Consider the following 22,296-nt stretch of genomic DNA (forward strand, 5'->3'; position numbering starts at 1 on the left):
TGCTCTCCCTGCTTGTGCACGCTCTCTGTCAAATCAGTCAATCAATCAATCAATCAATCTAAAAAAAAAAAAAAGTAAAAGAAAAAGAAAAGGAGCACTTATATAAACCATCGCTATGAAGCATATATGTATACACACACACACACACACACACACACACACACACATATGTAATGGAAGAGAAAACAGAAGTCCATTACATTGGTCCAGGCAAGCAACAATGAGAATTACTTATATTTATGAGATGCTAGTGTTGCCATAAAATTCAAATTCTCATCTTCCTCTAAACAGTTAATCTACAACATGTTCAAGATTTGTATTTAATGTCTTAATTCATTATAAGTAGAAAGGATCTGTAAGTGTTGCTTTACCAATGCTGTTAGTGACCTTACTATCATCCATCCCACACTTTTGCCCGGTTTTTCTGAACAGAGCATGCATTTGCTGATGGTGAGGAGTAGAGTGTGGGCATGGAGAGAGGAGACAGCCACTGACCCATGGGGCCCCCACATCTACTACATCTGTCCCTGCCCTTCTACTACTCACTCCCCTACTTAACCAGCCAAAGCCCTTGTTATGCCTGGCTGACTCACAAATCCTGCTGGCAGGGATGTACTAAAAACCTGACCTTCAACTCAAACTCTCTAATCCATATGCTCTATGATGTTTCTTCTCAGATTAGGGGGAATTTGGATCAGTCCTGGGTTCTGATGACATTTTTTGCACTTCTAAGATTATGATTTCCTCTGTCTGTGGCAGACCCAGCTGAAGCTCTTGGCTGTTTTTCCAGATAACCTTTCAGAGCATTCTAAGCTTGTCCTTTCCTCTTTGACCACATTTTATATGCATACTTCATGTTGAATTTCTGTAGCACACCTTCAAATCTGGAATCCCTAAATGCTCATTCACTTCCTTTATGAACATCCTAGTTCATGAACAAAATTATTCCACAGAATTTTTAGGACTTGGTCCAGGCTCCAGATGCATATGCCTACCTTTGCCTGTATGGTCATCAAAAAGGAACACAGGAATCCATACCCCTCCACAAAGTTGATTGTAGATCCTAGTCTTTTAGAAACCTCAGCAATGAATCTCTTTAACCTCAAGAATTCTCCCACGGCATCTCTTCTCTTGTGAGCCAAGCCAGAGCAAGCCAAGAGCAAGCCGAGCCAGAGCAAGCACATGACACAAGGTAAAAATAACAAGACGGGGGCGCCTGGGTGGCTCAGAAAGTTGAGTGTCTGTCTTTGGCTCAGATCATGATCCCAGGGTCCTGGGATCCAGCCATGTGTCGGACTACCTGCCCAGGGGGAAGTCTGCTTCTCCCTCTCCCTCTACCCCTCCCCCACCTGTGCTCGCTCGCTCGCTCTCTCTCAAGTAAATAAATAAAATCTTTTTTTAAAAAAAGGAACAAGATAAAGTGAACAAGTGGTAAATCAGGTTACATTCCCCACAATTACCATTTCTCAATTATTTAGTGAGCATTTATTATATGCAAGTTGCTGAGAGGAAGGAGGAAGATTAAGAGGGAAAAACAGACTTGACTGAAATGCTTACCTTCTGTAGGAAGATATTTGGCAAAAGAAGCAACAGGATACATGTTATTCATCATAATGTGAGGCTCCCCAACATTGTCTCCTTACAGGCGTGGGGAGAAGAGCAGTTCATTCTGGCTACAGTGGGGACCAGCCCTGGCTAGCAGTACAGAGTTACTCAGCTCCAGAACTTGCTGCAAGATCTTCTGGATTTTTTTTTTTTTTTTTTTTTTTTTAGAAAAATGAGCAGTGCATATTTTATGCAGGCTCTCCTGCTTCTTTAATCTTGTTAACCAATTCAAACTTTTTTAAAGCCCCATTTCCATAAGTTGTGTTGAGTTCTGTACCACCACCTTCTCCCTCTGATCTGGACATTGAGAGTTCTCAGGTGGGGTTAAAATGAGTCTGGAAAGGAGGGCTGGAGCAAAGACAGTCATTCTTGAATATGGATAGAGCACTCTGGTTCCATTCTCCAGATCATGGAAACTATCATGCAGTCTTTTTTTTTTTTTTTCTTCCATTAGCAGTGTTTTAGGAAGATAATTCTGGTGGCAGATGGGCACTCAACTCATGACTTGATAACATTTGTCGAATTAATGAATGAGACAAGAGAGCAGAGAAGGTAAGCCATTAGAGGCCAGGTAATTAGGCTCTTTCAATGATCCAGACAATAATGAGGTTAAATTTAGGAAAACAAACATGGAAAGAGAGTAATAAATACAGATACTATCTGAAAGGCAGAGTGATGCTCTCATGGAGGTCATTAATTACCTCCCCCAAATTTGTCTGGCTTTCCTCCTCCCTGGGAGTTGATGGGATGACACCTCCTGGTCTGGTGTTTTATTTAGCACTGCCACGTGTTGTTAATGGCCAATGAGCTGCTGTAGAAAGTGATGACATAACTTCTAAACCAGAGGGTTTAATCCCCACCCCTCAAAAGCTGTCATTCCTTCTGGCATCATCTTGGCCGCGTTCAAGCTAGTGAGAGCTCCATCAGCTTGGACACGGAAGTGACTGCAACGAGCTAAGACCCCCTGCCAACTGATGATGACATGAAAAGAAATAAACTTTGTTGAGTTAATCCACTGGGATGTTAGGGCAATTTATTGCCACAGTATAACCTGATCTATCCTCACTGATCACGTTTGTGTTTGCCTTTTGCGTCCATACTGCATTAACAAAGTAAAAATAATGTTGCTTTACTTCTCATGAGCAAGATCAACCAGACTGGCAGAAATCCACAAAATTTATTGCAAAAACACAGGTGCCAGCATAGGTGATACTATATTACATTCTGACCACATTAATTTTCCAGCATCTATTGCTTTTTATGAATTTTCCAAAAATTCTTCTTTTGATGGGTCTGTTCTTCCAGTAGGGTTTTCATTAATATAATTATTTCATTGACACTAGTTTTCCTCTTTTTAACTTACTACATACGAAAGCTTAAAACAAACTATGTGAATTGGTGGCTAATTTGCATGTCAATGCAACCTCATCAAATTAGCCTTGAGGTGTAGTAATTATTCTACTAAAGATTTTTGCTGCAGAATTGGGAAAAGAAAATACAAATGAGAATTACAATAATATGGTGATGTAATAGGAGTAACTTTTTGCCATACAGTTAAAGTCATTTTGGAACAGGTTTCTTTTCAATGAATCTGGAATGGAACTGCAAATCTAGCAAGGACATATGGTTAATTCCTATGTTTCAAAATACAAAAATAGGTGTAGCTTAAGGAGAGTTTTATCACTTATTGCGTGAACCAAACAATGCTAGGATACACGCGGTCCTAGAGTCATCTATAGATTCCTCATCTACAGACATCTTCATCTGTAAAGTAAGAGGAAATATATGCTATTTCCTCTTCTCGAGAAATAAGCAAGATCCCATGAGATAAGAACTATTAAGCCTTATTGGTAACCTTGACGTTGTTGTATGGGAACAACGGTGCATCACCTGCGTAGAGTCTGACGTTCAGTCCCCATAAGGAAGGCTTGTAGTACTATGAGGGAAGTGACAAAGAGCAGAACCCAGTCTGATTCTTAAAAAGAACTCTCTTGCTATACATTCTAACATCCAGAGCCTTCTAAAGGAATCAGCTACTGCATCTTTGTCACTTAACTTTTTTTAATCTGAACTGACAGCTCACTGGAGAATAACTGTAGGGAATAATCCCCACAGTGGCAGAGGGATGGATTAAATCAACCATGAAAATAAGCACTGGCCCATGTGTCTATAGCCTAAAAGAAATTTGAGTGAACATAGAGCTGTGTTTAAACCAGGCACCATATACTTTGAATCGCCTGTAATATTTTCTCCTGCAAATGTTCATTGGAAGGGAAAAGCAAAGAGAGACTGCTGTTTTGAAGGCCAGCATATATCTTGCTTTGTCTGATAAGTGTAGAGAATTATGTTATTATTTTCTTAGCATAGGAATAGCAGATGGACATACTCCTTCTCTTCCCCCATACCCACAGCTCCCTTTTTAGTGAACACGGCTTCACTTCTACGCTAATGATTTGAAATTTTCTCTGGGAACACCACGCTCCATAAATGTTAGCTATAATTTTAAACCTTTTAACCTCCACTTAAAAGGTGGATTGGCCTTTTGAGAAGAGGTCACCAAGGAAGTTAATAACTGTTTCTCACATTTATGGGGGGAAAATAATGGGATCGAATGTTACGCGAGAGCTTCTTTGAGCTGCTTCTTATTCTACCCAAATGCATTTTCTGTCATTTAACTCAAATGGCATTTAAGAAGGTGAAGTGTCATAATCAGTGATGTTCTCGGACCCTCAAATCTTTCAGAACAAACAAAAACCTACTCCTGATTATTCCTGTGTTGGAGAATGAGCAGAGCCTAGAGAACCATCATCCGTTAGGGGTCTCATTGCTTTCAACCGTACTCTTTACTGAGTCTCTGCCGACTTCCAGAAGAGAAGGAAACCAGTTATTATGGAAGGGTTAGGATTTGCTGATGAATAAATTTGGTCTCATCTGCTGAACAAATAGATTTCAAGTCAAGAGTGAATGTTGCCATAGATAGTCTATGACTCCCTGCAGGTTATGGAAAAATCAATCAAGCAAAATCAAGGAACATGTAGAATCTATCCACAGGAATTTAGTCAAAATGCACATTCAAATCCTAGGCGTTCTCATTTGATATGCTATTAACACCTGAAGAAGACTTAAAAATCTGATGGGAAAAAGCAGGAGGGGATGGGAAAAAGCAGGAAAAAGCAGGAGGGGGTTATTTAAATATTTTTTGAAAGGAAGATCTTATTTTTAAAAAAGGGTTAGTATTGATAGAACTGCATTTTCATCCTTTACTCATGTTGTATGCTTATTTGAAGAGCACAATATCCATCCCACGTTCCTCAACAGCTCACAGTGATGCTTTTGCAGTGCTGGGGAGAGTCTGGCTAGTCCCAGGTTGTCCTAGCTAGTCATAGAAATTTCCAGCTCTGGTTTCCCTCTGCACCTTTCAAGAACTTTTTTTGTATGTCTTTCTCTTTTCTACTTTATATTTTTGTCTAACTACCTGAAAGGCTTTCTTTGCCTTCAAGAAAACTGCATTGGTTAAGAAATCCATATGCATAAACCCCTCTTAACACCTATTTACATTTTTAATCAATCAAAGACATTTACCACACTCACTTACAGCTTCTCTTCAGCATGAACTAACTAGGTTTCACCACACTGGATAAATCTGATTACAGATTAATCCAGGCAGCCTTATTAGAGTGTCCACTGACAGATAAAAGATAAAGAAAATGTGGTACATATGTGTACCATGGAAGATTCTTCAGACATGAGAGAAAAGGAAATCCTGCTGTTTACAACAACCTGGATGGATCCTGAGGGCATTATCCTAAGGATATCCACATATCCTAAGCCAGACAGAAAGACAAATACTGCATGATTTCACTTATATATGGAATCTTTAAAAAAAAAAAAAAAAAAACTCATAGATTCAGAGACCAGATAGGTGTTGCCACAGAGGAGTGGGATTTGGAGTGGATGAAATGGGTCAAGGTGCTCAAAAAGTACCAACATCCAGTTAGAAGATACATAAGTTCTGGCGATGTAACGTACAGCATAGTGAATATAGTTGACAATACTAGATCATATATTTGAAAATTATTGAGACAGAAGATCTTACAAGTTCTCATCTTGCAAGGATAAAACAATTGTAACTCTGTGTGATGAAGGCTGTTAACTAAAATTTTTCTGGTAATTATTTTGCAATATATAAATATAACAATCAAAATGCCATACACCTCAAACTAATACATTCAATTATACCCCCAAAAGAAAACAATTTTATTAAACTTATTTTATATTGAAAATAATTTATTATTTCCTCCAGAGGCACTGATATATATATGTAATTCATATATATATAGTTATATATGCAATTATGTATGGACATATACATTTTATATAAGTGCATTGTATGTATATGTAAATTGTATATATAAAAAGTATATTAAAATACATTATATACATATGTATATGTATTGCATATATGCATATTATGCATACGTACATTATATACACCGTATATATGTATATATATTATATTTGCACATTATGTGTCTATATTGTATATATGTACATTGTATATATATATAGTATAATGTACATTTCTCGACTACATATAGGTATATAATTTCTTTATTGAATGGTCATGTTTGACTACAACAGACAGAAACATCTTTAGATTACTCCTAAGTGGACCATTCACAGTATTAGTTCTACATATATGCATGCATAAGTTTAAGTCAGAAAAAGCAAGATGATGATGTTCTAAGGTCAAGTGAGTTTGGTGAGTGTTGGATGAAAAATGCTAATCAGGTTTCTTTAATGCCAAAATTCTAAGTTATTGATATTCTAATGCTCACTGTGGGTTTCCAAATATAGAATACAATATACAGTATCTCTCAAATTATTTGACCACAGAATGCTGTTTTTTCATGAAAGCCTGTGGAATGATGTTTGGGAATGTGTCTCACCTGAGGAAAGAATGTCTATTGTGGACTTTTTTTTTCTTAATTATTTTTTAATTTTTTAAAATTTATTTTCAGCGTAACAGTATTCATTGTTTTTGCACCACACCCAGTGCTCCATGCAATCCATGCCCTCTCCAATACCCACCACCTGGTTCCCCCAACCTCCCACCCCCACCCCTTCAAAACCCTCAGATTGTTTTTCAGAGTCCATAGTCTCTCATAGTTCACCTCCCCTTCCAATTTCCCTCAACTCCCTTCTCCTCTCTAACTCTCCTTGTCCTCCATGCTATTTGTTATGCTCCACAAATAAGTGAAACCTTATGATAATTTACTCTCTCTGTTTGACTTATTTCACTCAGCATAATCTCTTCCAGTCCCGTCCATGTTGCTACAAAAGTTGGGTATTCATCCTTTCTGATGGAGGTATAATACTCCATAGTGTATATGGACCACATCTTCCTTATTCTCTGTTGAAGGGCATCTTGGTTCTTTCCACAGTTTGGCGACCATGGCCATTGCTGCTATAAACATTGGGGTACAGATGACCCTTCTTTTCACTACATCTGTATCTTTGGGGTAAATACCCAGTAGTGCAATTGCAGGGTCATAGGGAAGCTCAATTTTTAATTTCTTGAGAAATCTCTACACTGTTTTCCAAAGTGACTGCACCAACTTGCATTCCCACCAACAGTGTAAGAGGGTTCCCCTTTCTCCACATCCCCTCCAACACATGTTGTTTCCTGTTTTGCTAATTTTGGCCATTCTAAGTGGTGTAAGGTGGTATTTCAATGTGGTTTTAATTTGAATCTCCCTGATGGCTAGTGATGATGAACATTTTTTCATGTATCTGATAGCCATTTGTATGTCTTCATTGGAGAAGTATCTGTTCATATCTTCTGCCCATTTTTTGATATGATTGTCTGTTTTGGGTGTGTTGAGTTTGAGGAGTTCTTTATAGATCCTGGATATCAAACTTTTGTCTGTACTGTCATTTGCAAATATCTTCTCCCATTCCGTGGGTTGCCTCTTTGTTTTGTTGACTGTTTCCTTTGCTGTGCAGAAGCTTTTGATTTTATTGAAGTCCCAAAAGTTCATTTTTGCTTTTGTTTCCTTTGCCTTTGGAGACATATCTTGAAAGAAGTTGCTGTCGAAGAGGTTACTGCCTATATTCTTCTCTATGATTCTGATGGATTCCTGTCTCACATTGAGGTCTTTTACCATTTTGAGTTTATCTTTGTGTACGGTGTAAGAGAATGGTCGAGTTTCATTCTTCTACATATAGCTGCCCAGTTTTCCCAGCACCATTTATTGAAGAGACTTTTTTCCACTGTATATTTTTTCCTGTTTTGTCGAAGATTATTTGACCATAGAATTGAGGGTCCATATCAGGGCTCTCTACTCTGTTCCACTGGTCTATGTGTCTGTTTTTATGCCAGTACCCTGCTGTCTTGGTGATCACAGCTTTGTAGTAAAGCTTTAAATCAAGTAACGTGATGCCCCCAGTTTTGTTTTTGTTTTTCAACATTTCCTTAGCGATTCGGGGTCTCTTCTGATTCTATACAAATTTTTGGATTATTTGCTTATTGTGGACTTTTCAAAAGGAGGTTTAAGTCACAGTTGGTGTCGCTGAAGGAGCACAGGATGAAATTGGTTCCATCCAGCCCAGGGAGCTCAAGGAGTTCTATCTAATTAGTGTTGCAGAATGGATCCAAATATTACTATACTCACTCACACCCAAAAAGACAGGTTTATAAAACTAAAATGTCTTTTTTTAATTTACAAAAAGAAATATAATTGTTAAGTGGACCTGATATGATTGCCCTTTGGCGAACAATTTCTCTGCTTATAGAAGGACAAAACCATCTTGGCAGAAGATTTGCAGATGACCATGAATATGAAATTAAGCATGTCGATTATTCAAAGATAATATGGCCATGAATATTTGCACAAGGAGGTATATCTGCCCCCTGGGCCAGGTAGGTCATGGTCTCAGAACATCATCCCAAGCCCAGAACTGGTTTCTGTAAAGCGTCTCTTTCTGTGCTTCTGGTGATAACTAGCCTCTGTCTGATGGTTAGTTACTTCCTATTGCTATGTTAAAACTTTCATCAGTTCAAGGCCTTCAGTGGAAATGATCTCTAAGCAATATAATAGCAACACCCTTTTCTGTTTTGTTCAATCCTCTATCACCAGCATTCTGTTCAGTAATTAATTGACCAAAGTATTAGAGGCTGGAGACCACCTGTCTCTTTAACTTGGCTTGGTGTATATATAGATATAAATATAGATAGATATACAGATGACATACATTATGTCTCTAGGTATGGGATTATATATAGATATAGTGGTGTAAATGCAGATATAGGTGGATATTATACAGATATGTATGTGATGGTGTATTTATAGATACAAATAGATATATCCTTGTCTACATAGAGAAATAGTCAAGGGGACCTGATATGGTTGTGTTGTGACCAAACCATTATAGATGAGTTTATGCAAATTCATATCCTGTCACTTTGAGGGCATTTCTGAGTACCTTTCTGGGCCTGCTACACAGTATCATGACCTCTGGTGGTACTTATCAGATACTCTATGGTAGTTCTTAGGAAGTTCTTTGATTCTGGGGCACTGGAGTCACTTTCCCCCATTCGAGAATAAGAAGCTCCAGGAGTTTATGCCACAGACCACCTGGAGCCAATGACTTCCTGGTGCAGGAAGAGGAGAAGATGAGCTTCAAGACAGGACAGGCTCTGAGTGCAGTTCATGCTTCAGAGCCCCTGGGGAGAGGATGAGATAGGGGAGGGGTGGGGAGTCCACCTAAAATCTCACCACCCTTTGCTTCTTGCCCTTCTCTATCCTGTTTTTCTTTACTCCCACCCTAGTTTCTTCTGGAAGCCCTTCTTAATAAATCACTGGCACTTGAAGCCTTGGCTCAGGGTTTGCACTGGGAAAAATTGGATCTAGGAGACTGACTTCATAAGGTTGTTGGGAGGATGGAAAAGAAATACGAGTTTCTAGAACCATGCCTGGCCCCAAAGAATTAGCTATTGTCCTACAAGATGCAGCCCAAGTTTGACACTGATTTTCTAGAAACCTTTGTTGATGTAATGCAGGCATGTAGTTAAAAATCATTACAGTGAGAGGGTTTGTGAAGAAATGCAGCTGTACTCCTCTCCTCCCTACCCTCAGGATTACTCCTCCAAGGTGAGCACATTGAACAATTCCCAGTTTCATTCAGGTCTTACAGGCTTATCTCCGTGTTTCTGAATACTTTCCATCTCTATCTTCCTCTTCATTTATTAGCTGGATGTCTCATCTGCTCATTTCCTGCTATGGTGTATGAGGGTTTAGTTCCTTTACAACGTCTGCTTCCTTTTCCTCCCTTCCACTGATGAAGTATAGCCCTGATCTTAGTTACCTTTATGACTTCAAATATCACCTTTAAATCCCCATTTGTTCGGTCCCCTATGGAGGGGTCTCTTGAGTCCCCACTTAATGCTCTGGTTCTCACTTCCCCTCCTCCCTCCCAGGAAATTTTCACTTCACATTGTCAAGGATTTTAGTCGCATTTATGTTCTCATTAAATCTTGCATACCTTATTTACAGGCTGTTTCAAAACTTGAAAGCCAGTAAATACTTTTAACCTTAATATGGCTACCTTATTATTTCCTACAAAGCCAAGAAGTGTGTTGTGATCACATGCCCTTCTAGTCTGGATTTTAGTGCCACTCAAAGAAAACATTCAGATAGACTCTCCTTTTGTCCTTCACCAAGTCCTCAAAATCACACCACATCTCACTGCACAACTGGGTCATGTTGTCTGTTTCTTTTATTGTTTCTTATAAAACCATACCTTGTTCTTATATTGTTTGTTTGTCTTGCCTGAAGTATCTTATTACCCATCTTTTTTTATTGTGAGAAGAAATGTATCCTTTTTTTTAGGAAGTGGCTACCATCTTCCAGCTTCTTTTTCTACAGCATTCAACCTGTTCCACCTTTCTCCTTGGAGCTCAGTGATTTCTTGTTCTGATTTGGAACAACCCTTTCATTTCTTGATCATGGCTTTCCCAGAGAGCTTTTGTTTTTGCTAAAGTTTCTAGTTTCCTTTCTTTTTTTCCATATTTTCAAATTCTTCCACGATCTTAGATATTCTACCACTTCTATGGAATCTTCCTTTTTTTTCTGGAGAGAGCTCACCTAAACCTTGACTTCATGCTGCAATCTAGACTCATTGCTTTCTAGAACTTCCAGACATAGTTGTAGTGGGGCTTCTGGTATTTCTGGCCTGTGTGTCACACACTGCTCCCTGGGTCCTAAATATTCCTCTTTCTTGGCTCACCACCTTATTTTGTTGATTTCTTAAGAAAAGAGTGTGTAAAGATAGGATGTATAAGCTTTGACAATTTCCAGAATGGGCCTTACTCTGCTCTTGCTTTTGACAGAAAGTTGAGCCAGCAACAGAACTCTTGGCTGGGAATCATCTTCTTTCAGAACTTTGAAGGCAGTGCTCCTCTGATCTTAGCCATACGATTTTACTAATGGGAGGTCTAATACGAGTTTGACTTACATTGCTTTGTAGATTGCCTCTTGTCTCTCTGAAATTTTTCTAAGTTTTTAAAAAATCTTTAACTTTGGTATTCTGCAATTTAATAGGAAAGTATCCAATTGGTCTTCTCTTCTTCCAACTTGGTTGGAACATAGTTGGAAACTGGAATGGCTTCCTAAGGGCTTGGAAGAGCGTTGATAGCTCAGTGTATTGGGGTGATATTGGGAACTGACTGGCTTTTTCAGGGTACATAAGAAGAGGACTTTACTTTGATGTGCCCACATCCACATTGGAAATCCTAATTCTTCCCAGACATGCTTTTCAATTTCTTTAGAGGAGAGCCTTCCCATGGTTTTTCCTGAGAGTTTAGGTTGTCCTAGCTCTGGTGATGGTAGGAGAACAGCTGTCACCGAAGGGCTCCCTGGCAAATCCTGCTGGACATTCCAGCAGGCCCAGCCACCTATGAGTCCCCAGCCTCCCTGATGCATTCTAGGAAGGTACGGCTGCCTTTGGGATGGCCCATGCTGCAACTTCTTCCTTTTGCTTTGCTATGGGTGTGCTCCTTTGCTTTTAATCTTCCTTGTTTAATGCGGCATCTGAAAGCTAACATTATGTCTCCATACTTAAATACTTGTAAAAAGACTCCAACAAGAGTAGCCCCAAAGATGTCCACAAAGGCAGTAATGGGTGGCAAATTGCCCTCATATCAAAAAAATATGCTAAAGATACTGAAAGATTTCCCAGGTGTCTGTTTTCCCTTTTTTCCCAAACAGTGATTTTATTTCAATATTTTTTTGCTAGTGGAAGAACAGATTCACTTTTCAGAAGAACATTCTCAAAGTTATGGAGAGATGGTAAAGCAAGCTGCTCCAGTTGAAGGTCAGGGGAAGAGCCACTCCCTCTGGTCTGGGCTGCTGGCACCCACAATGGCAAGAGCTCTGGACCCCCTGGGTGGTGCTTTAGAATGCAGATTTTGGCCTACTCTCTGGAATTGACTTTTCTAACAAGCTCCCCAAATGATTCTGTCCACAATTTGAGATAGGCTGCTTAGAGCTGGCCAAAAAACAACCCACAAAAGAAAGAAGCTTGCATGGTTCAGCACTAACTGGTAATTTGTAGAGACTTTTAATTGGAAGAATATTTTTCTCTTTGTTTTCTCTTGCTATCCAAAAGATACTGAGATCTCTGCCTTAAGCGCAAAAGAAACAAACAACGGATTAAAGATATCTCTGGAGAGAGTAACAAAGACCACATGTGAGATGGGTATGTCATACTCTGAAGCAGAACTGATTTTGCTTGTTTTTAACACTATTGCCAAAAATAAAAACAGTTTTTTTCCCAAAGTTCACCTTCTGTGCTTTTTCGAAGTGTGCCCTTCTGGGCACACTGTTTTTCCCACCCACTTAGCGAAGCTTCTGCTGGGTCTACTGGTGCAGGCTGAAAATGCCCTTAATCAGGGAAACGAAGGGTTCCTGACCTGTGCACTTGCTTCTGCCATCTTGGATGTTATTTTCTGGGGAACTGGGGGAGGGCAGATATCCAGTTTTACCAATTTAAGTTCTTCTGGTTGGGTTGTCCTAGATTCTGTTCTTTTTGCTTCTCCTAGGGATTTTAGTGAGCAACAAACATGAACAATAAATACAGCATTAGGGAAGCAAAGGCCACATTAGGAAGCGTGAGTTTTCTATTTGGAGACCCATGAGCCCATTGATTTGTAAAACTGAATGGATCTAGGAGTCTAGTCATTGTTTCCAATGAAGGACAAATCTATCTAGAGAACTCTTCACTGCCACCAACAATACTCCAGAGACAACAATGTCACAGAGTTCTATGGGCAACATAAGCTGATACCCTACTTGGTGAGGCAGCTGCCCATTGTCTAAGTGTAGATGAGACATTCTCTTACCAGAGGCCCCACCTGTGTCTCTCCCTCTGCTCCACCAGCACAACTTTTGCTGGTGCCTCCCTGAGCCCTCGGAACTGCAAAGATGTGCCAAGTGGAAAAGGATTGTCCTCTCCTCTTGTGGCATCCCAAGACAGTATAGCTTGGTCCCCAGTGTGTGGATATAGAAAAACAGCTTTTTTTATTATTGCAGTAAAATACGCATGGCATAAAATTTTAACCATTTTAACCATTTTAAGGTGTATATTCCACAGCATTAAGTACATTTGTGATGTCCAACCACCACCACTACCTACTTCTAGAACTTTTCACCACCCTTTCCAGAAACTCCATACCTGTCAGCAGTGACTCTCCATTCCCCACCCCCACGTCCTGATGACCAATAATGTGCCTTCTGTGTCTACGAATTCACCTATTCTGCACATTTCATATAAATGGAATTATACAGTATATGGCCTTTGGCATCTGGCTTCTTACACTTTGCCTCACACATTGCCCTTTCTGTTTTTACTTGGTGCCCTCTGTTTCTCTAGGAGCAGGCTTGCACCAGGGGACAGGGCTAAAGATGAATTCAAATAGTCTTTACCAAGCTGCTCTTTTCAGGATTCTGGGCACTTTCAATAAAGCCCTCTCCCGGTTCCTTCTCCTTAGCATGTGTGCTCTACCCTCTGTAAATGCATTTCTATGAGGCTCCTCTAGTTCCCAGACATGCCCAGAGGTGTGTAGGCATCAACAGTTAAGTAATAGCTTGTACTTCTTTCCTGCCCACCATCAAACCCAAATCACCAGTTTGCCAACAGAGCCCACATTTGCTTGAGCCCTGGAAAGGGCAAGGAAATGCTGAGGTTGAGATCCCAGATGGAGTGATTATATGAGTGCAATGTTATACTTGGTGTTAACAAAAGTGAACACTTCCTGTAGTATTTGCCATTTTGCTTTCTGTTATCCTAAGATGTTTCAAATATCTTGAAGGCATAAAATACACCTGTGGACTTGCCCTTCCAATGCAGATATGCATCTTCCAGAATCTTCTGTGGACTTGCCCTTCAAACCTGGATATGCATGATGCTTCCCCTTTTCCATTCCCCAGCTTGGAAGTTGTCTACGTAAATCCCAGCCAATATAATTGATTCCTTTGGTGGTATGGCTCTATTACGTGTGAGACTTCCAAGGAAACCCCTCACAAAGATTCAAAAGAAGAAATTTTTTCTAATGTACAGTTGATAAATAGAAACTGAGCAAATGGAGAAATGGAGGATTCTTGGCTACTCCTTTGTCATATTAAATTATTTGGGAGGTTTCGAGCCACAGATTTTGCCATAGTGTTCTCTCTAGGAAATTCAGAGTTGGCTGGAATTTTATGTTTCTTTTTTAACACTGTAAGTTTAAAAAAAAGCTAAATGACCTAATATAAATTTCTATGCATCTCTTTTTCTTTCATAGCTATTGGTATTGTAGTTACATTTTATATTTACCATATACCATAAAAATCTTTAATCTTTCATGCATAAGGTCAGGATTTCATTCCTAAAAATCTTCATTTTATCCACATTCTCTGTAGTTAAATGTCTTTGAACCCTCCTACCGTGTGTCTGTATCTCAGTATGCTTTACACAATGAGCCCTTTAGACGCTCCCTGCTTTACCACTTTTTTTAAGCTTTTGTTTACATATTGTTATGTATGTGGCTTTAGTTCTTCAGACCAGAGTTACATTCTTGTATCACTCCCTTGTGCCTTTCTTTGCACCCAGTACATACCTGGACATATTTTATAGTCTACCACTTTTTGCTTGAAGATGCCAAATTAGTTTATGTAACTCAAAGAAGTTTTGTTTAGCTTAATTTAATGCCTTTCCAGGCAAGCTGCAGATTATGGGAAAGAAATAGCCAAGCAATGTGAACGCACCAACATAAAGAAACAAAGACACATTTGGAACCGTGTCTCATTAGTAGGTTAGGGTCTGCTGCACCTACCCATCTGCCAATACCTGTCTGCCAATATTCCCCAGTCTATCCTGCTTCTAAATGCTGATTTAGATAAATGCTTTTCTAACCAAAATGAAACAGTATGGTATTTAAGTCAACCATGAAAATAAGCACTGACATATGTGCCCCTTACCTGAAAGGAAGCAGGACAGGCTTGATTTGAATCAGGCAGGAGGCCAGATGCAATCAGATTCCCAAAATCTGTAAACTCACCAAAAGGAAAGATCAAACCCCATTCTCCTGGGACCCTACAGATTGCGGGATATCCTGGGAGGTCAGAATTGAGCGAGGCTCCCAAATCTTCAATAAAATGTGATTTTGTATAATAGGAATGTGCGGGTGACAAAATCAGGCCATTCTCTTGAGGTTCCAATACATGGGAAGACTTTTTCCAGAGAGACTTAATTTCACAGAGCATTTTTAGGTTTGCTGCAAAACGGAACAGAAGCTTCAGAGAGCTCCCATTGACTGGGTATTTCGCGGCCTTGTCTCATACACACTGTCTCTACCTCTGGACTCCCAGAGCACCGCGGCTTCCATGCAAGGCAGGACATACACTGCACCAAGTGCTGAATAGACCTAGAGTCATTCACCAACCCAGTGAGCACTGGTCATCCCAACCCGTCCAAGAGGGAAGCTCTACAAGGGACCCAAGAGCACAGATAGGTATTTGGTGCCCCTGGGAACTGTCAAGCTACCATTTTGCCGACACAGGTGTGCCTGGCTTTGAACAAACGCAATTTAAAAAGAAATACTAATAAACCAGATTATATGTTTAAAATCTGACTTAATATCGGCGACTAACTGGGAGCGATCTTTGCACCACTTTCAAAAAATAAGCTCTCTGCTTTCTCTAAGGTTTAAAGTCATTCAAACTTCCCAGAACCTCTGGTGCAGGCACTCCGTTCTCCACATTGTCCTTCAGAAATATCACTTAAGCCATGCTGTGTCATCTTGATATTTCTCACATTCCAGACCGTAATATCCTCTCTTCCTTCCTTTCGAGGAATGACCCTCTCTCTCTTGAACCCTCTCTGCTCTCGTTCCACAACCTCCATGGACACTGCCTTGGCCTCTCTAACCCACAGAAAACCCCTGGCCTGATTCCCTGGGCCCTTCTGGTCTACCATCAGTAGGGCTCTATAACAGTTACTCCCAGACCTGATTGTTTTTTATGAGTTAATCTTATCTCCATAAATAGACTATGAACTCCTTGAAGGCAGGATTAAATCCTACATACTGCCTGGCACAGTACTAGTGCCTAGCTGATGTTCAGTAAATTTAACAAAATGATTCTTAAATTTAGAGTCACTGCTTGATTTTTTTACCAAATTCTCTAGGTGTCCTCAACATAGGGTTCAATGTGCACACACTTCTCAAGAACCTATTTGTTGTGTGAGGGCAGGTAATGCAATATTCCACTTTACAGAACCACTGGATTTTTTTCTAAAGGAGCATTTTTTTAAAAGATTTTATTATTTATTTATTTGACAGAGAGAGAGAAAGAGAGCATGCACACAAGCAACAGAAGGCAAACTTAGAAGCAGGCTCCCCACGGAGCAAGAAGCCTGATGTGAACTCTATCCCAGGACACTGGGATCATGACCAGAGCCCAAGGCAGATGCTTAACTGACTGAACCACCCAATCATCCCTAAAGGAGCATTTTAAAAAAATAGGAACTAGTTTAATGTTACAAACAGGAGTTATTACTATTCAAATAGTTGACTAATTCTAAGTAAAGGAAAAGTAGGAAAACATTTCAGTCAAGACCTATGGGTTCAACAATGATCCTTGTATGTGTTTGTAGTAGTGTTGGAAAGCTTTTAGCTTGAGATTCAGGTAAAGGAGGAAGTGAACTTGTAGCAATAATTTTCTCTAGATCATTCATTGGCCAAACTCACAGTCTTCCTGATGCAGAAACTGTCCAGTGCTAGATGGGCATAGAACAAATTTAGTGTGTTTAGTGTGAAGAAGCTCACCTTAGTTTTCAAATAACAAGGAAATCTTAAAAAGATGATTTTGTTCTCTCAGTTCCTGGCCTGTTTTTGAGGCGCTGACAGGTCATGTCTAGTTAGCACTGCTGAGTTCGCAGTAGCCTACTTTGACCCTTCCGTGTGGAGGTGAGGGGTGAGGGGGTTCTGCCTCTTTGATCAGCAGACAAAATATTCAGACTCAGGCTTTTGTCTCTGCAAAGCCAAGAAGTATGTGCCACGTTTAAGGAAAAAAACATAAAAAGCCACCAAAAGTGTAGAAACTTGAAACTAACGTGTGAGCACACCGGGGAGGTCCGAAGCGGCAGGTGGGAGAGCCGCCGTGGATGGGGCCCGAGATCCAAAGCAGACGGCAGTTCAGTTTCCATTCTTCGCTCCGGCCGGGCACTTGCCGAAAGAACTAAACACTGGAAAGCCAATCTAGAAAGCGTCCGAGGCTTTCCCAGGCCAGCGTGGAAAGGAAGAGAGGGAAAGCGAGTAATGGTACTCCCACTCTGGCGCAGCCCTGCCTGGCTCTGCTCGGTGCCCTTGAAAGTCATGCCTGGCGGGGGTCAGGACGGTCCCCTCCCAACGGCAAAGTCTCCCCCTCGAAGGGACTCTCGTCTCCCAGGGCCCCCACGACCCTCGCCAGCCGCAAAGAGACGAGGGCGGGCGAGCCAACCCTTCCGCTCGCGGCTCGCGCCGGACAAGCTGTCGGAGACCCCGCCAGCTGAGGTCGCGCGTGTCTCAACTCCACGTTCCCTTTCTCTCCTTGTAGCTACCTCATCCCTGAACTCCCAGCTCCAGCAGCTCCAGCAGCTCCAGCAGCTCCAGCCGCCACCGCCGCCGCCGCCGCCGCCCGCCGGCCAGCACCCGCCGCCCGGGCCGCACGCGCCCCCACAGCCCCCGCAGCCGCAGCCCCAGCCCGCCCCGCCCCCGCAGCCGCCTCCCGCCTCCCAGCAGCCGCCGGCTCCGCCCGCTCAGCCCCAGCAGCCCCACCCCCACCCCCAGAACCAGAACCAGAACCAGAACCAACCGTCTCCAACTCAGCAGAGTGCAAGCCCCCCTCAGAAACCCAGCCAGTCTCCGGGACATGGCCTTCCGTCGCCGCTCACGCCACCCAATCCTCTGCAGGTATGCTCCCCGCCCCGCCCTGCAGCCCCGGGCCTGCCCTCGGGCGGCGTCCCCCCACCCCTCCCCCCACACCCCACCATAGCCCAGGGCCTGCAAAAGTTGGCATCCGGGTCCAAGGCGCCTAATTCGAATTGATGTCTCAGACCCAGGGAGGAGGAAGTGAGAGGAGGCAGCTGGGGAGGCATGTAAAGGAAACAAATAGAAGCCGCTGATGTTGCCCTCCGATGGATAAATGTTTTCTCTTTCCTCCTGTGAGAGGCCGGCACTGGAAGTGCACTTGTAGCCCGTAATAATTCCATTTTATGATACTTTCTGAAGGCAGCAAAGATAGCATCCAATTAAAATTATTACTAGCACAGTTTTGTAGCCCCGTGGAGAACTGCATCTCCTGTCCATGAGGCATGGTGGTTATTTCTCTATATTATGAATACAACAGTGTCTTACCTTAAGTACTTTGTGCTCTTTTGTTTCTATTTTTCTAAAGACTCTCTGGGGTTAAGAGGGTAAAGAAATTCAGCCCGTCTGTGTCCCAGATTCCAACCATTCCAACCATGCTCTAACAAGTCCTCTAAAAGGATGCACGGAGCCTCAACAAATCCACATCTTTATAAAATAATAAAGCTTCCGGACATTTACTTTATTACCTTGAGGCTGTAGGCATCAAGGAAAAAAAAAAAGATATTCAGGCTAATTATGAAAGCTGATCTTTAATCTCCCCTCATTCAGGAGTACATAACTTTAAAGTTCAGAAAGCCATTCTTAACTTCGATGCCTTTAAAATAAATTAGCTTCAAAGCATAATGTCCATGATGTCAACACCTCCAATCCAGAAATTAATAGCGCAGGTTTTGACTGTATCATGATGGGCTCTCGGGTGAGATGACCAACGATTTAGTACCAAGTGAGCAGACTGGGCGCTCATTTCAAACACCAACTCAGCCCTCACTGTTGCCACCAACGGTCGCACTGCATCCTTAGGTCCCCAACAGCAAAGTATGCGAGGTCACGCTAGAATGACACACGGACAGAGAGGCAAGTGGATTAGAGACTTAGTATTTTAAGAACTGACTTGGTTTGTTGTCCCTTAACTTTGTTTCTGTGAACTTGTATTCTCAATGGTGGCCCAGAGTTTTCTTGGAAATGAAAGCATTTGAGTGAGATGAGTAATCGCATTTTCCCTGGCACTTGGGTCATGACTACTTTCAACATGAACGCTCTCTTGAGTCGGTGTTGAAGATGTGTTTTTTAAAATCTTACAAGTGTGAGACAGCATAATACCTTTGACCTGGACTGACATGAACACAGGCTATAAACATCTTCAGTGTGCACTTGACATCTACAGAGAAAAAAGGTACGATCAAATTTACAAGATGCACAATCGTAGCCGTCCCAGTGTTTTTAGTGTTCGGAATTCAACTCTTATTCCAAAGAATGAGTTTAATGCTTTTCAGGAGCAGTTAAATTTGACGGACCTATACACCGTCCAGTTAAAGACTTCTACCTGAGCCACCTAAACAGGTGAAATTACCGAAGAAAAAATGTGTCCTTCTCTGAGGGGTGAGGTTGCTTAGCTCAGTCCTCTGTTGTCATGTAGAATCCAGTGTTCATTACGGTGGAGTGAAACTTTGAAATCTGTGGATAACAGTCTTCTCGGAACACTGTCAACATCTTCTAGATCTCTATGGGCCAGTGAAAGCCTGGTGTAGACAAACATCTGAGTGGCTATTGACAGGACTTGTGGATGAGGTCGCCGATCCACCCCATGGAAGTAAATTCTACTAGGAGAATTTCCCAAAGTTGCCCTAATGGTTTCCTATAAAAGCCCAGGGGCTACGTTTTGTTTTGTATTATTTTTGCAAGAAATGAAGGCTTGGAGCCACATTTCATTCCTTACATTATAACCTTGAGGGAATATTCTCATTTTTTGCTCTTGGGATTTTAACTTATAAACTTAATGAATACATTGTAACTTCTGTAGATCTAATGGATGACCACTGAAGGAATGATTCTGTGGAGCTTTTAAAAATTTTACCCAGTAGATAGAGAACTGATTTTGAATAAATATATATCAGTGGACATAAAAGGATTTTTCCCTTCACGATAGACATATGTAAAGGAAATGGAGAATTCCATGGTTTTGAAATACCAGTTTTTTCTACACTAGTTGAAGGATTTTTGAGTTTGTGGAACATGAAATGTTTGAACTTTCTAAAGAGAAAACTTTAAAAGGACCTGCGAAGATATTTAACTCTCAAAGGTAATGATCTTCATGAACCAGATCACAGTGTTTTTGTTTGAATATTATTAAGGGGAACAAAGATCAGCTAAATTCATATGTGACCGTTTAAATTCTATTTTGTGATTCTTTATTTTCATGTGGGCTTTGTCCTATGTTTTTCCAACTCTGCTTGAGAGAAAGTAGTTAAGAACAATGCAACCTAGATTGTCAGAGAGAACCAGTAATGCAGGAGGTTTAAAAAACCAAAAGCTTTGAAGGATAATAATTGCTGTCGTATCTTCAGGAAAAAAATAAATTAAGAGCAGTGGTTTGTGTGGGTCTAATTGGGTGAGGTCATTTCTCGAGATGAGAAAAAAGATGAATCGTGCTGGCAGAGAGTATCACTCTAGACTGAAATTCTCCAAAGAGTTCGTCAGGTTTTTCTCTAAGATTGCCATATAAGGTTTTCACCCTTTTACTCAAGTCCATGAAATTGACTGCATTAGCAAAACCCAGTTGTTGTTTCCAGACACATAGGAGTCTCTAGGATGGTCACTTCCGAGAACTAATCTTGGTTGCTCAGGGTTATAAGGGAGCGCCCTGTCCAGCATGAATACCAGCATCTGGCCCCTGGAGGGCTGTCTTTACATTGAGGCTCAAAGGCTACCCACCCACAAATTCATTCTCAGCAGGGGTGAAGAGAGAATTTACACTTCCCAGTATAAATAAGAAACAGATTGGATTGACAAAACACATTGGTGGGTTGAATTTAATCCATAGGTTCCTATATAAATATCAATCCACACTTCATCCTTTTCCTCTAACCCACCAGCCATGGGCTGTGCTGGAATCTAAAACTAGAAAAACAGAATGTGTTGGGTAGGAGCAAATCAGAAACATAAACGGAAGCAACTTCGGGGGCAGAAAACAGAGGTTCTCATTCCTAGGTAGGAAAAAAGTGTTCAATTCTAATTTGAGTATACAATTTTGATCTGGATAAAGCCCCTATAAACCGAAGAATATTGAAATACCTCCTTTCTGTGACCTGTGAGATGGCTTGTCTTTATCCCATTCCTTGGGATTTTTTATTGGCCCGAGAGAAATTCTAAATGTGTATAAACGCCCCGATGTGTGCATGTTCCTTGGTCTGTGATCTGGCGTTGAGCCGGCTGTGGTTGGAGCCTAGTCACGGTGCCCTGGGAAGGGAGCTCCCAGTTTTGAGGTTTCATACTCATCTGACCCTTCTTCCAACTAGCTGACCATTTGGGACAAGTCACATGAGCTCTTGGACTTAATTTTTCTCATCTGTTAAATGTGTGGTCTAGATGATTTTTAAGATCCCTTTCAGGCCCCAGAGTCTATGTAAATGTTCGTAGGCCTCTGTATTGGCCACTGAAAATGCGATGGTCCTAAGGAGTCTCTGGGTATTCTTCAAGGTCATGTTAATTTCTTCCCACTCAGCTGGGTGGCAGAGTGGAAAGAGAGTGGGGACAAACATAAGTGGGATAATGATAGCAGAAGCAGATTTTATCTTAGCCAGAGAGTCCAAATTAAAGTCAAGTTTTTATCCTCAGACAGTCACCGCCGTAAGCTCTGGTCCCAGATTGCTTTTCCACACCTATGCATTATAGAAGCTTAAGAAACCAAATGCTGCATTTAACCTTGGCCTTCCGCATGCCGTCTTGCATGGCAGGAGGCAGGATAATCTTTTCCTTTTCTTGTTGTATTGCACATTTTAATAAATAACAGAGGGAGAGAGAGATCTGTGGAAGCAGTTAGGGGAGGGAAAGTTATCTGTGCTTGGATGAGGAATGAGGGGCATGGTCACCTCCTCAGAGGTGAAGTTGCTCGAGAGATAGTGTAAAATTGTTCTCGACCGTGTGCATTTGCCAAGGTAAAGGTCTTGTTACCACTCAGGCATCCGGGAGTAAAACGCGTCCAGATTCCACCTGTGCCATGTAGCAGACCCTGCCTCCTAATCTGA

The 22,296-nt window shown here is 41.3% G+C and overlaps 1 protein-coding gene across 3 annotated transcripts in view; it reads left to right on the forward strand.

Moving 5' to 3' along the window:
- Window positions 1–22,296, forward strand: part of POU6F2 (POU class 6 homeobox 2) — a 429,853-nt gene that overhangs the window by 295,610 nt on the left and 111,947 nt on the right. For all 3 annotated transcript variants that reach the window (XM_044245648.1, XM_044245649.1, XM_044245647.1), the window contains exon 5: window positions 17,739–18,094. In XM_044245648.1, the coding sequence (XP_044101583.1) occupies window positions 17,739–18,094 (356 nt within the window). The remainder of the gene's footprint in view (window positions 1–17,738; window positions 18,095–22,296) is intronic.

The sequence above is a fragment of the Neovison vison genome, chromosome 4 (assembly GCF_020171115.1).
Source record: "Neovison vison isolate M4711 chromosome 4, ASM_NN_V1, whole genome shotgun sequence".
Lineage (NCBI taxonomy): Eukaryota > Metazoa > Chordata > Mammalia > Carnivora > Mustelidae > Neogale > Neogale vison.